This window comes from Aphelocoma coerulescens, chromosome 1, assembly GCF_041296385.1.
Source record: "Aphelocoma coerulescens isolate FSJ_1873_10779 chromosome 1, UR_Acoe_1.0, whole genome shotgun sequence".
Classification (NCBI taxonomy): domain Eukaryota; kingdom Metazoa; phylum Chordata; class Aves; order Passeriformes; family Corvidae; genus Aphelocoma; species Aphelocoma coerulescens.
Window position 1 is genome coordinate 85,722,009 of NC_091013.1, and position 18,885 is coordinate 85,740,893.

The 18,885-nt window shown below is 39.6% G+C and overlaps 1 protein-coding gene across 5 annotated transcripts in view; it reads left to right on the forward strand.

Annotated features, from left to right (window-relative positions):
• The first annotated feature begins 393 nt into the window (after positions 1-393).
• Positions 394-18,885, forward strand: part of NOX4 (NADPH oxidase 4) — a 116,580-nt gene continuing 98,088 nt past the window's right edge. For 4 of the 5 annotated variants that reach the window (XR_011150978.1, XR_011150979.1, XM_069015593.1 and 1 more), the window contains exons 1-7: positions 394-476; positions 1,217-1,312; positions 11,562-11,672; positions 12,595-12,679; positions 13,337-13,434; positions 15,292-15,319; positions 17,893-17,965. Coding sequence is in view for 3 of the 5 variants with exons in the window: in XM_069015593.1 (XP_068871694.1) it covers positions 420-476; positions 1,217-1,312; positions 11,562-11,672; positions 12,595-12,679; positions 13,337-13,434; positions 15,292-15,319; positions 17,893-17,965 (548 nt within the window). In the remaining 2 variants the exon portion in view is untranslated. Of the gene's footprint in view, positions 477-1,216; positions 1,313-11,561; positions 11,673-12,594; positions 12,680-13,336; positions 13,435-15,291; positions 15,320-17,892; positions 17,966-18,885 lie in introns of those variants that run through there. The other variant, XM_069015609.1, reaches the window with a different exon arrangement.

Genomic DNA, 18,885 nt, shown 5'->3' on the forward strand with positions numbered 1-18,885 from the left:
AAGTGGGATCCCCACGGACGGGATTCTCTGCGGGGAAACGCGCTTCCCAAGGTGGGGGATGCGAGGAAGCGGCCGCACCGCACCGCAGCGCGACGGAGCAGGGCAGGGCAGGGCAGGGCAGGGCAGGGCAAGGCAGGCTGCCCTCCGGGGGTGGCCCCCGGGCCCCGCTGTGCCCCAGGCGGCTGCGCTGCGGGTCCCGGGGTGCTCGGCCGCGGACAAAGGAGCAGCGCCGGCGGGACGGGGCCGGGGCTGGCCGGCGGCGCGGCGGGGCCGGAGCGCTACGCCCCGGCGGCCGGAAGACAGGGCGGGGGGTGAGGGGTGGGGAGAGGGGAGGGCGGCTCGGCCCGGCTGAAAAGGAGGGCTCGCCCGCCCGCCCGGCGCCCCCCACCCTCGGTCCTGCCCCGCGGGCGTCCCGCGCCATGGCGCTGTCCTGGAGGAGCTGGCTGGCCAACGAGGGGAGCAAGCACCTCTTCCTGGTAGGGACGGCCCCGGGGGGTTCCCCTCGGCGGGGCTGACCCGCGGAGGAGGCTTAGGAGGGGGTCGGTGCTGGTAGGCGGTGGGGCCGGCCCCGGGGCTGCCCCGCGGGTCCGGGCGGCCGGGGCACCTCGTCCCGGTGCGGTGCAGGGCAGGGCAGGGCAGGGCAGAGCAGGACGCCGTGCGGGTGCCGCGGCTCGCACGGGTGGGCGGGATGTGCTCCGTGCGCGTCCCGGTGCGCGGCTGGCAGGGATGGATGCGCGCGGGTGCCATGGCCCGGGACAGTGCCGGTGGCCGTGCCCTGCCGGGCTCGCACACGCTGCCGCGTGTGCTTGCTCTTTGTTAGGCTCTCTTTGGGAGAGTTTCAGGGAGAAAATGCAGCTTCTTGGAGGTCAAGTTCTTTCTTCCTTTGTCTCTTTGTTGCTGGTTTTTATTCTTTGAGTCTCTTAAATGCAACATCCAGCTAAAGATTTGGAATAGCGTCTTGCGTGTGGGTGTTTGCCAGCTGTCGGTTGTCTTAAGACACAAAAAGTTTTGTGAAGTTCAATGAGAGTAAAAATTTCCCACATCGGGGCTCTTCCTTCTAATATTTTAAAACATACTACGCTTGAAGTTTGCTTTTCCATTCCATTTACATATGTTTATGAAACTACAGACCTATCAGTTTTATGAATGAAATGAACACTGAAAAGTTTGCACATGTAACTTTCACTTACAATCTCTTGTTTCTGTTTCATTTCAGTTTTTCTGGCTCTCCCTCAATGTGTGGCTCTTCGGGAAAACCTTCCTGCTTTATAATCAAGGGCTACAGTATTATTATTTGCATCAGATGTTGGGGGTGAGTGACCTGGACATTACTTTTTGCCTTGGAAATTGGGATGCTCAAGGATGGGAAAGGGGCAGAATGCATTTGCTAATCAAAGATGACACAAACTGCCTGATATCTTTTCAAAGTGGGGAAAGATCAAGTAAGAAATTACTGGGATACTTCTGACAGTTGTTTAGAAGTAGAAGGTGAACATTTTTGAGAAGAAAAAGAGCCAGTCAAGTGTGGGACAGCTATTCTTTCCCATCCTCTCTTCCCTCCCGGTGTTCCCAGCAGCAGACAGGCTCACAGGAACACAGACATGCTCAACAAATGGCTGGAGCTCCACTTTTCATCATCAAAACATTAAGCAAGCTATGGACTCATGCTTTCAAATTCTTTCCAATCCAGTTATTGTAATATACATGCTTGCTGAGGGAGTTCTTTTAGTAAGTCTTAGTTCTTTTCAGTCTTCGTCATTTTCGTAGATTCTCTGTTCTGTGTAAATTCACTGTAATGCATATAACTTTAGTTTTGTTTTCTAATAGTAAGTCCTTGGATTCTGAACGGTTTAATGAAGATTCAGGTATTTTGATTTAGTGGGCAACACCAACCACCAACAAATGAACCCAAAAAATCATTTGGAGATGGGAGGTACCAGCCTGCCTTGGGAAGTTGTCCACAGCTACGCCATTGCAGTCATTTGAAAAAAAGGTCTATCTAAAGGGAGAGAGTAAGGATTAACATTTTTCTGGAAAATGCTCGCAGGTTGCTCAGAATTTGAGAATCCAGGAAAAAGTGGCTGACGAACACGATGCTTTGTAACACTATGTCATACTCAGGAATGGATTTCAATAGAAAGTTGACGTGGGATTAAACACAGATGATGCACATCCTAATCTGCTGTAGTGCTTCTGGGGTTTATTTTTGGTAAATCCAGGGTGTATAGTTTCATGTGGCTGATACTGTCATAACTAGCCAGTACCATAAGGTTTTGTGATATTCCTTGAAAGTAAGTTGAGTTGATACAATTTTTTCCTTTTTTTCTCCTTATGGTTGATTCAAATGTGTTCCAGAATGAATCTTAGCAAAGGTAGTGCAAAAAAGAAGGGAATGAAAATATTTAAATCCGTATTGGTGGTGACTTTCTTGACAGAAAAACCATGAAAATGTGTTTAATTTTACCTTAATTTCTAGTGGCTTTGTAACCCAGTTCATCCATTTGAAAACTGTGTTTGTTCATGGCAGAGAAAATGGGTTGTTTGTAAAGCAAATGTTCTTGGGTAATGTGTTGGACCAGATTGTCAGCTGGTATCAATCAGCAAGTTTTTCTCAATTCAGATGACTCGTCTGCCTCGTACCAGCTCGTCATCTGGTTGGGTTTTTTTTTGGTTTTCGTATACTTCAAAATGGAAGAAACTTGCAAAATAACTTAATGTGTGTTCAGAACCTGTGAGATGACTCAGGCAACAGATTCCTTGTCTTGGTCGGGAGATGAAGACTAGGAGGTCAAGCTTTTAAGTTTGTATAATTGTGTCTGCCACTGTAGGAAAAAGTACCACAGAAATTTAGGGACTTCTAAAATAAGGTTGAAAGTGAAGAGCTAAGTCTAGAAGATACTTTTGGTCAAAGTTATGAAACTAATTTTAAAATTTTGAAAATACTACTGTAGAATATTCTTGCAATTCACCTTTTACAGTTAATCTAAATATATCCTGTAGATTCCAAAGTTAACCTTCTCCCTTCTCTTCAGTATGTCTGTGTGTGTGTATTAATCATAGAGATTGTTTTGCAAGGGTTGGGAAAACTGAATCCAATTTGGTTTCCTCAGGAGGTGGCATAAGCAATACTATAGCTGCAGTTGCCTTCCACGGGGATTTTTGCCCCTCTTTTTTTTCTCTTTTGGTTTGTATAGCCACTGACCCGTGGCCCATCTGCATAACCAGTCTCCTCTCTGTTCCATGCATGTGTGAGGGGTTTGCAGAACCTCTGTGCCATTTCTTGGTGTCTGAAGATTTTGAGATTTAGATTAAATTCTTCATTTGTAATTCAACAGTTGATATTTTTTATCTTAACCGAGTGATCCCTTTTATGGATACTTCCATGACAACTGTTTCCTTTTCCCAGAGAGCTAACAAAATTGCCAAAAAGGAGTGTCACTTTTTGAATTAAAAAAAAAGTTTCCTTTTTTTTTTTTTTCAGCGAGGTCTCCTAAGGAGTTGGCTTTTTTCTTTCTCAGTATGCTACAGTAGGCTATAATCACCTTAAGAACTTTTGCACTTGCAGCATGGAAAGATTTACCACAGGTAATTTTGTTGTTTACCAAGTAACAGAATGGAGAACAAGAAGGGTTGCTGTAGGAAATCAGATTGTGATATGAAATGAGATCTTGGATTGAATATCCAGAGTATATTCAACTGTGCCATGTTTTTATGGCATCTCTTTTCTTTCTGCTGTGAAGGAGAAAGAATGAGGTTAGTCTTTCATTCAGTGGTCACTGAAGTGATTTACTTCCCTTCAGCTGTCTACAGAGTTTATTCTTTTCCAGTTGCATTCTCTGTGATGTTGAACAAGATACTTTAGAACAGGACTTTAAAATTATTTAGGTACCTAACTCTCAGTCTTTGTGATCCTTAATTCTACACCTGTAAAAAGGCGCTAAGAGCATGGTGCTGTCCTGGAAGCACAAAGGGAACAAGGAAGTAGAAGGCAGTAATTTACCAGAAGGAGGTTGATCAACCTTTTATGTACCAGGAAACTTAGTGTTATTTTGTGTCAAATACCTCTGCTTCGCTCAGTTTGAGTTCCGTTGGTGAGACCCTGAACTCTTCACAGTGCAATCTCTATACCTAATTGGGCAAAAAAATCTGAGCAAACTTAATCTGAGTTTGATGTTGAACATGCTAAGAACAGGAGGTTTGAGCAGAAACATCCTGAGGTCCCTTCCAACCAGAATCATTCTGTGGTTACATAATGCTTGCAGTGAAAGTTCACCACAAGCTAGTGGATGCAAATCCCTTTCCAGTACTTTTGCTTTGATGAACCAGCCCTTTGGATACTGAATTGCTTGTAATGCTGCAGGTCATAGTCTTACTTTATGAATGCATTCATTGACATTGGTTCAAAAACATGATTAAGAATCTAATTTTTGTTATGATTTGATATATGTTAACTTGTGGTCTTACATTGCTTAAAGAAGAGAAACCTGTAAAGAAATCCCCAACAGACACAAATTTCTTATAAAAGAGTTTGGTAAAGAGGAAAGGAATATTCTCATCTTTGTGTTCATGATAGATACTATAACGTGTAGTAGGCATAAATTACAGAATGGAAGAGTCTTTAATTACTTGACTTGAAAATCTTCAGTGTTGGAGATTTTGAGTCTTCTCAGTCAGTGAAATTGTCCAGATGATGGATTTCTTTACAGACTTCAGGATTTCTCCTTTCAGCCTAGCTTGGCTGTATTTTTGTCCAAGAAGTTTGCTTGTGCCTGGTCAAAAAAAATCAGTCATAAATTTGGTACTGGCCTTATAGAACTGAAGTCTTGCTTTAACAGCATTGAATGAAATACTTGTTTCTTTGTTGCTTGAATTCCCCAAGAGCAGAAAGGGCTTTGAGCTCATTTTGTCATGGCATGAAAGGTCTCTTTCCCTATTCCCTCTCTTGTCCCTGCTCAAATAACTGTGATGTAGTCAAAGGTTAATGCGAGAAGTAAGCTTCTGGGTTTCGGACCAAAGTGAAGAAAATGCATCGTCAGAAGGATCTCTTTGGAAAAAGATTGAATAACTGAAAATGGGGCTGAAAAGTAAAAGTGCTGCCTCCCTATTTTATCTGTATGGTTGCTGCCTTCTTACTGTGCAATATTGTGCATAGCATTTGTCACTTTTATTCACTGCTTGGAATATGTTCCAGATGTTCCAGTAACTTTCATGTCCCTCCTTGCTAGTTTATTGTAATGATAGAGATTTTGCTATTGGGACCAAATTCCACTTTCATTGATCATTATGCAACCGCACTGCAACCTGCTTATCCCCCACATCTTAGCATGGGAGGAAGCTGTGCATCTTGATCCTTTGTTTTCCTCAATGCAGTGTGGTTTTGAGATTTAGATGCCTTTTAACCAGGCTATTCAGGAGTTGCTCTTTAGAGTGTTACATGTAGTGAAAGTGTCTAATAATGGATTTATGTTGCTATGGTAGCTGTATATATACATATATATACAGAGTTCCCAAGTGAAGACTGAGGGTGTTAATCTACAAGACTTTATCTTTATAGTCCCTTTCAATTTTCAAGTAAATGTGTTCCTGCACTCTCTGCCTCATTCTAAATTTTTTTCGTTTGCCAAAATATTTCTTTCCTTCAACCCTTTGTCCTCCACAGTCAACAGTTCAGCATTACTGCTGAGATTTATTCTCAGTTATAGCCAGTGATGAACTTGAGCATTGTACTATATATTTCTTTTGTTTTCTTTTTTTCTTTTTTTTTTCCCAAGTTCAAATGGCAGTAATCCAGTGAAGGACACCTATATTACTAAGTTTTATGGGAAAACTTCCACCCTTGCAGAACTTCTTGTGAAACTGTCAGTGGTGAAGGTTGAATTAGTAGAGGTACGTCTCAAATGATTGAGATTTTTACTACTATATCATCTAGGCTTGTAGTGTGTTGTTAATCTCTTGGAGGGACTTGGTACTCTTAGTCCCTTGGTTCATGACAAAATTTATGGAGATTAGATCATGCTGGGTCTTGCAGGATGAACATTCAGGCTCTTGTTGCTAATTAATATATAAAACACTGTCACTCTGTGATGTTGTTATAGAAAAAGGATGATCTGGAATACTCAAATGTGGAAGAAAGCTTGAGATCCCTTCCTGTCTTTGCATCATTCTGCGTGACGCATAAAGAAGCCTGTAACTCAGCAACACTGACAAGTACTTTCTTAGATTGTCTTTCTTGAGGTCAGGCTTCTAGCATTAAATTAACTGATTAATAGATTAATCAAGATGAACAGTTGGCCTAAAGCCCTGCAAGTGGATACACTTTGCTTGGAGATTATCAGAGAAGCTAGAAGCTATTACTGCATTCAAGATTAAGTTAGTTGCTTTCTTCAATTTGAATGACTGATGTAAGCGGAAGGAGGAGTACATCCTACACAAAAGCACTGCGTGTAAAATGGGAACATGACCTAAACTTGTAGACAGGAAAAAAAGGAAAACCTTCAAAGAATGCCTGTGTGATGAGTTACAAGTGAACAGAGAGAATATTGATTCTCCATCGTCCAGGGAAGATACCCCATACATATTAAAAAATATTGCACCACTTAAAAGAATTTTTAAATGGTTGCAGAACATGAGATTGGGATTCCTTGAAACCTTCCTTCTTCAGGAGCAAAGCCAAGTCAAACTTTTGTAGAAGTTTTCACATGTTGTGGTAGGTTTCCCCTACCCTCACATTTTCCTTCCTCTCAGCTACTTCATGTTTTTGTTGCTAGATCTCCAGCCAGATTTGACAGGCCTAAGGGGAATAATTGCTATGCATAGAGTTCAGCTCTGTCCTTCATCTTAGATTATCAGTGCTCTGTTACTCAAGACAAGGAGTACTCTATGAAGAACAGGAAGTTGGGTCAAAGGAGGTATGTCATGTAGCACAGTTTGTCCCACCTAGGAAAATAACCAGCTTTAGCTGCTCCAGTACTGATTTGGGGAGGTAGTCTGTGACCTGTGTCTACAGAGCAGCTTGAGGCTTGTGAGTCTTCCCAGAACATTTCAAGGTGCCCTGAACTGTAGAAGACTGAAAAATTTTAAAGAAAGGCTCTCAGAGAAGGCATCAAGTGGGGTGTCTCTATTGCACCATGACTTGTTTAGGGTTGTTGCTTTAAGGTGGTGAAGTCTTGAGAAAGAGAATCACATCACTTCACCCTCAGGTGTGGAAGGGTTTGCATTATTCTAATATTTTTTTTGATACAAGATTAACTTAAAAGGTAAGATAGGACAGTGTTTAAGTCTTCATTTTGCAGCCATGTATCAAATATCAGATTTCTGTGCATGGCAGTTGCAGGTAACGTTCATCTCTGTATTTATAACTGATAAACTTTGGGGAATTCTGGGGTACATGGTACAGTAAGGTACTTCAGCCCTCAGTCTAATACTGAAATCATTTTCCTAACAGAGAAAGCTCATTATCTCATTTTCATTCTTGCTGACAGCAAGATATGACAAGAACTGACTCTTCACACCTCTGTCCTACTTTGTACATTGTACAAAGGAGTCCATCTGGGTTTCTGTGGGACTGTACATCCCACAGGGATAACTGGAGAATTTACATTCTGAAGCTCTTTTATGCTGCTGTGGAGAAGGTGGTGATTGCTTTATACTTGTCTGGAGAAAAATCTAATCTAGTTTTTAGGATTTGGGCTCATCGATGGTCCAGTTCCCTACTATCTTTGCCACAGATTAACTCTGTAAATTTGAGTAATACTTTAGTTTTTCTATGCCTCCTTGCCCCTCCATAAAATTGGATACCAGTGTATGTTGTACCAGGTAGGCAGGTTACAGAAGGAGGTGGTTAAATGCTTGAATTTGGTATCAGCAAAGCTGGATAAAATAGTGTCCAGCAGAGATTTTGGGTGTGAGGTTTTTTTTTTTCATTTTGATCCTGCAGAAATTTTACATGCTAGTAACATGCATAACAACTATTTTTTTTTTTTCTTAAGACAGTAAAAATATTTAGGAAGAAAAGAGGATTATATTTCTCTCATTTCTTAACTACTTAATAAGGATATATATTCCCTTCTAGACCCAGTGAGTTGCCTTAGAGCAAAAATCATCCTTTATTCTACTATTAAAATTCCAACAAGGTACTATGTTAATTTGTTACTATGCCACCCCGGCAATGCCAAGGAAGTTAAGAAAGAGATCTATTGGAAACCATTTGGAAAGAATTAGTTTCATGGTGATATTTTTAGCTTTTGGATATATATATTAAGAGCAAACTTAAAACCTTTTCTTCTTGTATGAATTTTGATTCTAAGAATTGCTAAGTGTATTTACCATTGTTTGCAAATCAGTCATGGGCTTGTTGCAGGAAATACTGCCTAAATTTATTTCTTCAGAGTAAAACCTTATATGAACCATTGGTAACAATACTTTAATATTTGAATGCACTTTCTTGGAAGTGCAATGCATATTTAAGAAGTTGTTTGCTGGTCTCTCTTTTTTTATTTTTTTTTTTCTTTTCCTGCTTCATACAGGTGTTGATAGCATTGAGTTAGGATGAATGTAAGGGCATTCTTCCATAGTAATTGCGTTGTGAATGAATATTTGCAATTTGTTAAATAGTGGAGGAAAACAAAGGAAGGTCAGTAGGGTAGCCTTTTCTACACATCATTGGTGTTTCATATTTGTTAAATTGTTTGGCATTTTACTTAGAATCCCAGAATATGCTGAGCTGGAAGGGACCCATCAGTCCAACTCCTGACCCTGAGAAGGATATCCTGAGAATCACACCATGTGCCTCAGAGCATTGTCCAAATGCTTCTTGAAATCTGACAGGAATTATTTCATTTATTTAACACAATACAGTGTAGAATTAACTCTCTTCTAGACCAAACTATTGTTTTGTTGACGTTTTGTAAGCAAAATTGTTGTGCTTGGTAAAGGGAGTCTTGGATAACTGATGTCATGCCTAGTTTATGTTTAAAGTCAAAGACAAAATAAATTCTTGAGAAACTAGTGATGTATTGTATAGGTCATTCAATAACAGAAGTTATTAAAATTTTCAAAGTGCTCATTAATGGTATTGCAGCATTTTCAGATTTTGGGTGTTAGTCAACAGCTACAAAAATGATTCAGCTTACTTCTGGAGTTTGCATAACATTAGTTCTACATAATACTTGAGTTTTTCAAATCACGCTCATTTAATCGCTGCAATACTGTAGCACATCAGTAAGCCCCCATAAAAATTCTGATATGTTTTAATGACCATGTGTCTGAAGTTATTGATTCCATGAGGTGTATAGCTCATTTTTAGTTTCTCTTTAGAGGATTTGATGAAAATAGAGACAGTGTTGTATATGCAAACAGTGCATTATAGAGACATTTTACTTTTCATTAAGTTCAGTCAGTTCAAGGGCCATTTCTAGTCATTTTGCCTCACAGTTCAAAAACTTTTGCTGTGTTCTGAAGTCACTTTAGGCTACTGAGAGCAAGGATAGACAAGTTTTTTTTGTGGCTGTTCACATAATATTTTTTTATCCTACTGTGGAGAGTGACATAAGTGTTTGGTAAAATCCCAGCTCAGCTGCTGAGGTTGTGGCCATTGTAGCTGGTCTTTAGTCAGTACATTTGGGCTCTGGACCAGTTGGGAGGGCCCAGAGCAGGGAGGAGAGGATGGCCTAGGGTCTGAAGAACATGGCTTGTGAGCGAAGAGTAGCAAGAAAAATTTCTTATTGTGCAAGTGATCAGAGAGTGAAGTAACAGATGAAGTAGAAGCAAGGGAGGTCTTATGTAAGGAAAAAGAGGACTAACAGTACATTGGAAGAAATAGTGGAGGACATCTGGAGAGTGGGAAAGAACTAAGTGACATGGCTCATTTTAGTCTTATTTTCTATCATTCAGTAGGTTGGAGATGGTCTGTTCCTGGGATTTTTTGCTGGAGATCCCACATTTACATGGTAGAAAACAAGGTAGAGCACATTTGGTGGGGTAATTGCTCCTACTTCTCACAGGCACCTTTTGAGAGAAAGTGCCTTTGTGACTGCTCTGTTCTGTGGAAGCTGGTAGTATCTGGTGAGGAGGTCCCTTGCACTCAGATCTAACTAAATAATGTAGAGTAGCGGGAAGAGAAAAAGGATTTAGGTGCAGAGCTTGGTTCTTCAGGTAGATTGAACATTTTTACCTTTTGTTTTCCTGCTTGTGCCATGCCCTGGTGTGCTGCAGAGCAGGTGGGGTACATGGATGTTGCTAACTGTGAGAGCAGGCAGTTGTGATGTTTTATGGTACTGGTACTGGAGAAACTCTAGTCATGCTGTTGTGCTTGAGATCTTGCAAGATATTGTGAAGTGCAGTTATTCTGTTTATTTTTACTAGCTTATATATTCATCCGTTTCTGTGACACAAACATAAATCTGTAAATTTTGTTTCTTCTTGATAACAAAGACAAGAATATAATAGATGTTTCACAGATTAATTTTTTTGTCTGAGAAAGTAAAAAATGCTCATATTTTTTACGTAGTTTCATTTTGAAAAAGTAATAAATCTTTAGTAATTTTTATTAGATAATTTGTAACTGTTCAACTCATTCACATACTCCTGCAGTATCTGAGTTATCTTTAATATTATAATACTTTTTAACTAATTTATTCAGGAGTTGAAGAACTTGGGGTTTTAAGAACATTGTAAGAAATATCCTTCCAGAAATCTGTTGACAGTCTAAAAGCATCTTTTATATAAGCTAGTAAAATGGTAATTCAACCTAATAACTAGGAGAACAATAGCATTTTGCTAACTTTTTAAAATCATAGATGAATGAGATAATATAATAAGATTAAAAATACAGGTTTATGACATGAATGTGTGCTTTGTTCATTTATTTGACAAGTGTTTTTGTTCTAATTATGTAAGTTCCAAATATATCAGTGAAAGCGTTATTGAAATTAGATTTTATTACAGTTCCCAGCTATTGAGCAGTTAAACTGAAGAGAACCTACTTTCTTTGTGTCCAAATATGGCATTGCATAATGTGAACGGATGAGGAATTTTGTGACAATTCTATAACAGTCCTTGGAACACCACGATCATTTCAGTTTGACTGAATCAATATTTTTTTACATCTTTTTGTGGCTTAACAGAAAATCATTACACTTCAGTGGCTTTCTAGTGTCATCATAGTATTTGTCACTTTTTTATTTAGTTATGTCTGTTGAAGCTTTCAGGTGATTTCTCAGTGGACACTTACTGTTGTCTCAGATGTTTTGTTCCATGCGACTTTGGGCACTGATGAGGATATTGGCTCTTCTGGTAGAAAGCTGTCATTTGTTGTTGACAAAATTAATTATTAATAACTTCTTGATGCAAAGATGAGAGCTGTTTCCTTCCATGTGAAAACAGGATAGCATGCTGTGTGTACTGTGGCTTTTTCCAGTACAATAAAACATCATGAAACGCCACTTTTCTGACAAGTCAGAGAGCATGGGAACTATTTGGTTTCACAGCAAAGAAAAAGAGACAATGCTGACACATGTGCCATTCCTTTCTCATGTAATCTAACTCTTGCAATATTTGTTCAGCTAGGATTGTGTGTTAGCAGAGCTTCGGCGTCTGTCCTCAATCTCAACTGCTGCCTCGTCCTGCTACCAATGTGCCGTGTTCTCCTGGCCTTCCTTCGGGGATCCCAGAAGGTGAGTACTGCCCCTGGAATGCAGCACTTGGGAAGAGGGCCCTGGTCTCTGTTTAGTCTCAAAGTAATAGAAAAAAATCTGGTTTTTGTACAGTATGTGCTTGCATGGTGCAAGTATCAGACATTCAGCCTAGATTCATGACTCCTTTGAAGACAGGGTTGGCATTGTCTGGTTTGATTTGACCATCGTGAGGATGGTTTCTTCAGTGCATTTTTGAAGGATGGGGAGTTGCTGTGGAACTGTAACCAGATGAATTCTCCTCTGTCTTTCCAAACCTCTTATATTAGAGACATCTGTGTCCTCTCAATTGTTTCCCGGTAGAATTCAACAGAGCACAAACAACTTTGTGTCTGCATGACCATAAGTGTCCTATTGGAGATGATAGAACTTTAATAAAAATACTGAACCTGATACTGTTATCATGGGAGAAACAATGGTTTAGCTTCTTTGTGATTCACCAGTTGCTTTTACAGAAATATCAGTAATCCTTTTGAGGAATATTTGTATTTGCTAGATGCTTGCAAATTGAACCTGTGAGTTCTGTTAATCATGTGACAATACCCAAAAGATTGGTAGCTATAGAAGCACATATGTATGCAAATATACCATTCCCTTTGATCTTGGTTATGAAAGAGTCAGTGTTGCCTACACAATTAGTGCTGGAATTCCTAAATATTAAGGCCAGGAGGTAAATTATGTACTGTTGACATCTATGTAATACAGATCCATCTGTAATTTCTTCATTAAGTTTTCAAAATTATCTCCCTGGCATAATCTAGTAGTTTTTAAATTTAGGTACTATGCTTGCGAAGATGCTAAACCTACTAAAAACTGAAGATGCTGTTATATCACCACAGTTGCTGTTAGTATTTGTTTCTTTGTTTTGTTTTGGAAGAGATTGCTTGAATTCTTCTCTTACTAGGTTGCCAGCAAGAAAACCAGAAGGCTGCTAGATAAAAGTAAAACTTTCCATGTGACATGCGGTATTACAATATGCATCTTTTCAGGTGAGATCTTACTGTGCTGAGCAGCAGCATGTTTTGGAAGCAGGGTGAAGCAGTACTTTGTGGTTTTTCTGCTGCAGTACATTTGGGGGTAGTCTTGCTCTGTTCTTGCTTGCCTTAAATTGTAAATGCTTTCTCGAATGTGTGTGGGTTTTGGTTCATTTTTTGCTTTAAACATATGGGCATACATTCTAATGTCAAGCTTTTCCTTAAAATGCTAGTTTCTTAGAAGACAGGTATGTGAGATCAGGTCAAAAGCTGCCATTCCAGGTGAAACCTCATTGTGCCTAAGGAATTTAAATGAAAAGCAGGGTACTACAGGCTTACCTGCAGAGGAGGGAGCAGTGGAGACAACTACCCAGTTTGATGAAGAAGAAATACTCTGGGCTGGATACCTTTGAATGTTGTCTCTCGGCTGAAGCATTGCAGTACAGAAATTATTGCTGTAGTGTTAAAAAAAATCCTAAAATGCATACAGCTTTCTGTCATGAATATTTATAAGCTGATTTACTTTAGAAAAACAATTAACAATTCTTTAGTCCCTGGTATATCTCATGCAAGTGATATGATTATAGCTTGGCATCTGGGTGGCCACGGGAAACATCCAGCACTTGTTTAGAGATCCTCAGCTTTACTCAGGTTTTTTTGGGTTTTTTTTAGTCATACATGTTGCTGCTCATCTGGTGAATGCTCTTAACTTCTCTGAGAACTACAACGAAGAATTTGTGACCCTAAATGCAGCAAACTATCGTGGTGAGGTGAGCCAACTGTCCTTTCATATTTTGCTTTTAAGCATATAATTTAAATATAGGAATGTTTGCATATTCAGTGCCACTGTGTGATCTATAGAGTGCTGCTATTTCTTGCACTGAAAACTCACCATTGTGTGGATTCCTGTGGATTTTACTTCTTTCTCTGGACAAAGCATGTATTAAAGCCAGCAAGGTTCAGTCTTATTTGATTATTAGATAGAGAATGCAATCACCAAAACTTTCACCTTTCACCTTGTTCTTGCTTCTCTTCTGCTTCTCTCTCTTCCTTGGGTGGGCCTGGTTGACACATTTCTGCTGCATTTTGGGCACATTTGTTCTGCATTTTCAGTATTTAAAATACAGTGATATTTGAAACTGATTTTGCATTTTTCAGCTGCAGTGAATGCAAATATGAGGATATATGCTAAGCAGGGAGTTAGTTATCTACATGAACTGGGCAGGAAGCTGATTTCTATTTGCAAAATTCTTGATTTGTGTGTCTTCTCTGACTGTAGTGCAGATCTCTTGCAGGAACATCAGATTCCTAGTCTCTTGGCCAGGTGCTTACTTGTGTATTTGGCACTGGAGAGATATTTGCAGATTTTTGAAGCAAGACCAGAGTCCAGCACCCTTTCTTCTTGGGCTACAATCAAGTTCCCTCAGTTTGTATTCATTCTAGTCTTGAGTCTGCATTTCTTTTCTACCATTTTCATTAGGAGATATTTAGAATGACCCTATCCCAGCTGCATTGTTTCCTGGAAAAGGAGAGTTTGACTCAGTCCAGGCTCATAAGGACCAGCAACCAAGGTCTTCCACTCCCTGGGTGAATGATCTAATCACCAAGCTATTCAATGGCAGACAGACATGCCAACACCAACTTTTGTGCTGAGCTTCTGGGTTGAACTGTGTTGCTTGTGTTAGGAGTGGTCTGATATACTCAGCTTCATCAAGAACTTTAGCAGGAGCTTGCCTCAGGCAAGAATGTGCCAGGGTTCTAAGCCTCTACTAAGCAGCCTTAGGAATTTTGCAATAGAAAATGGAGACAATAGCAAGTTTTTTAGAAACTCTAGGGTCAAAACTCCAGAATTTTAGGTACTTCAGTAGCTCTTGAACCTTTGTACTTGAATTCCACTTAAATCACTTTTTTAGCTGTGGTGGATAGTCTGGATGCTACTCTCATCTTTACTTGGATACACATATCTGGATGCAGATGAGGTCAGAAAGAGGGTCACTTCATTTTTCCTGTCCTGTAGGAAAACATCTCCCCTCACTGCATTTTACTGCAACTTTAAATAAAAAACTTTTCCAAGAAGTGAAGACAAAACGTCTCGAAGTATAGGATCAGGGAAAGTGAGGCAGTTTTACCTGATGTTGAAATATCCCCTCTTCCTTTCACACGTGGTGACGGACATGGGAACATCTGTCAGGTCCTTTGTGTTCAGTCTTGCTTCACTAGGGTTCACTGCAAATCTCTTGGTTATGTAGCTGGCAGTAAAATGCTTGCCTCCTGTCTTAGATTTAAATTCAAAACCTCTCCCTCTTCTGCTCCACTCTGTCCTCCCAAAGGAATGAGTAAAGTTGAGCTTTAATAAAACAGTTATCTGTAAAATTATCTGAATCCAAAATTATAGATCAGAATTATCTTTGCTGGGGGAATGCAAAGGCTAAAGGTTTAGTTCATGTTGAATTGCAGTCAATGTAAACTGTTACCAAATGCCAAATTCATTCCTGCTTCCAGATTTAGGGACTTCGTATGTCTTAAAATGTGTGAACTTTATGGGCTACTTATTATTGTCACATTATTCATGTAGATATAAAATCCCATATGTTGATTTTATTTGTTCTTGCTTGTCTATTTTTCAGGACCCGAGGAAGCTACTTTTTGCAACTGGTAAGTCTTTTGCAAAACTGAATGAGAAAAGTTTGCTGCTTCTCATCAACACTGCAGACAAAACTTCTTTTGATCCTGTGTTGGCATGCTCCATTTGTTGTATCTCAGCAATCTGGAGTTGTGTTATTTGTGTTAATATAACCTGGGTTTGCTTATCCAATAGTCAGGAAGCAGGAGTTACATAAGCCCAGTAGCAGGATAAGCATCATCTTCAAATCTGTTGTTGTACAGATGAGTCAGCAGAAACCATTAGTTTCAAACAGAGATTCTCCCTAATATTAAAACCAAATTCCTAAATGATCCAATTTCTAGAAAAAGAAACATAACAGAAAAGCAGTCTTTTTGCTTCAGCTGGTTTGTTTAAGGTCTGGTTAGGTTTCTGAGCAATCTGAACTGTTACATGGGAATCAGGCTTCAGGACTCATAAAGGATAAATAGACAAAGACATTTTTGCAGGAATTTAGAAGGGAGCAGTGTTTGGGTATGAAGGGGCAGGTATCAGACTGAGCTGTAGCGCTTCATAAGCAGATAAAATTCCTGATGCCATCACACTTTCTCCCTTATTTGGATCAAACACAAAAATCCCAACTTGGTAGCATTTAGGGCACAGTCAGATCGAGTCCATGAATAGACAGCAATGATTCTAGGTTTGTCAATCCCAGTAGGTGTGCTGGAATTAGCAGCTGGCACGACAGTATTTCCCAAAAAACCTAGGGAGGATTTAGATCAGTTGAGAGTAGAGGAAGTGAGAAAACGAAGTGACAAGAGTCTGAGGCCAGAGTTACCTGCTAACTGGAAGCAGGCTGGGTGATGGGTGTAGGTACTGAATCAGTGGTGGAGGTTTGAAAGAAGGTAACTGGCAGAAGGGGGAATTAAAGATGGAAGGGAGGAGAATCAAACCAAGCTACTGAGGATTATGTTTAATATCTTGTATGAAGGAGAAGGACTTGGGATAGAGAAGCAGTGAATGGTCCAATCAGGTTCTGTCCTGGCTGGTGGGGACATGTTGGAAGCTCTCTAGTTGAGAGGTAAAAAGCCTTTTACCCTCTGACAGCCACTAAAATACTGCATTTTCAAAAATTTGAGTACACTGTTGCAAAAAGCAGTGATTCTAAGTAATCTTAAGTTTAAAATTAGTCTGTTCATTCCCTGTCCTAATGATTGGTTAGTAACATGTACTATTTGTGCTGAAGGAGTGCCCAGGCAGGGACCAAGATTTTGCTCCATTGGGAGCTGTGCAAATGATTAAAAAACCTCTGGTTTCTTCTCAGATAGTTCAAAACAGTGAACAGAAGGAATAAGGAATCAGGAGGATTTATAGAGCAATGATGGCTTTTCAGATCAGTCCAGGAAAGAACCTCCTTGTATAAGGGTGTGAGACTGTGGGAGGAACAAGTATTCAAGATTATACTTAGTGGAGGAGAGTCAGGGACAGGGCAGAGAGGAAACACTAAAAATGCACTGATAAATTGGGGCAAGACGGAGTGATTTCAGTTTGATGGAGAAGATAATTGAAAAACTGGACATAAAAGGTGACCTCTGGCTTGAGTGGCAGTGTAGGAAGCTGGATCAAGTGCTGTACTGCAATTGCATTGGAGGTATTTGTGTCAGAGGGAAGTTTCATTGCATGCTACACATCAAATCAGATTGGGAAAAAAGAAATTAAGAAGGAGGCAGTGGACAGAATGCATATTTTTTCTTTTTGCAACTCCTTTTAATTGCAATCTTTCCATGAAGGAGCGAAATCAAGTTTTTTTATGCAGTCCATGAGAAAACTTCCATTGATTGTAGGGCTGTAAAAACAGGAGTGAGTTGCTATGTGTCAGATTTTGGGTATCAGACTTTTCAATGAATGGTTATTGAGAAGTTTATAAAAAGATAAGATTTGAGATTCTCTCCTTTGACTTAAAAAAGAGCTGAGGATAAACTAGTTCTGGTACAAGTCTTCATTTGAGCAGATGAGTCCAATTGTTGATATTTTTAACCTTTCCTTCCCAAGTGTTGGCTGCAGATCACCCTCACAGACCTTGCTCTATGGGCAACAATTTCAGGCATGATACAATGCCATGGAGAGTAATTTCAGGCTCTTCCTCATTCCAGAATGAAATGGGCTGGCAAAAAATTGTAGTGACAGCTTGCATAGAAATTGATTTGCTTAAAATTCTGTCCCTGACCAGGTTTTTAATTGTCATGATCAACAGAGTGTAGTGTTTGGAATAAAAAAGAGACAGAAACTTGTACAGTCAGTCTTGCAAGTAAACAGTGTTTATTCTTAGTTACCTGCTTAGACACAGATGTCACAAGCAAAAGATGACAGGAGCGAAGACAAATAGGAAATTGTGATGCATGGTGAAATGCAAGGAAAAGGGTATCTTTCTTTGGAAGGTGGGAAATTACACAAGAACTCATCTTTCCTATCAGGTTTGGTATATGAGTTGTCCTCAAGACATAAGTACATTCAAGAGTTTGATTAAATTATGATTTGTATGTCTAATTCCACTTTCTTAAAAGGTCATAGTAGACAAGTATACCTCTTCACAGTTCAAATGTAAGCTGTCTTGTGTCCTTTTTAGTTCCAGGTCTGACTGGAGTCATTATGGTGTTAGTATTATTCCTAATGTGCACAGCTTCCACGTATGCCATCAGGTAAGATGTAATCTGATCATTATGCTGAAAAATGCCATTTCAATAATCATATTCTCCTACTGATTAGAGTGTTAAAAATACCAGTTTTCTTGTCCTATTTTTTTCCTAGCTTGCAGTGAAATTAGCACAGTGAATTTTGTATTAAAACAATTACAAGACCTGATTGAATTGCCTTCTGAAAAAACTATTTAATGAGTGTGCTCAGTTAAAAATGTGGACTTTTAAAAGTTTAAATAGTATTTTTATTCCTGCTTGTACAGGGAGGCAGTAAACTCAGCATATGGGGAGTTCTGTCCAGTGCATAAATTAAGTCCACTGGAAGAAAAATAAGATGTTATCTTTATCTTAATTATTTTCACCAATTAATTGTAAGAATACACTGTAAAAAAAAAAAAAAAGTAACAAAAAACCAAACCAGGCAAAAAAAACCAAAAAAAACCCCAAAATAAACCCCCCAAAAACCCAAAACCTGAAACTATCAGCAATGAAACAGAGACAATTCTGCTACTGAAGTAGAACGTTGCTTTTAAAAGCTCTGCTTCTGGTTGTCAGAGGTATTCTTTTTAATGTGATTATAGTATACCAAACAGCAATGCAGTATTGGCTCAGAGCAGCTGCTGGGATTTCTAAAGGTTTGGTCCTCCAGTGAGTTGACATTCTGTACCAACGTTATTGAACACATGTGATAGTACCTGTGAATGACTGGTACCTTGGGGGGTCTAGCCCAATGTTGAAGTCTTTTTATGGCTTGAGTTCTGCAACTGAACATATAAAAATAACCTCTTCATTTTTAAAGAAGTTGAATTCACAGAGTGTTTATGTAAGTGCATCATCTCAATTCAGCAAACATGGAAAGATACATTCATTATGTATCTTCAAACATTAATGGTGTTCCATTAACATGTGAGTTAGATACGTGG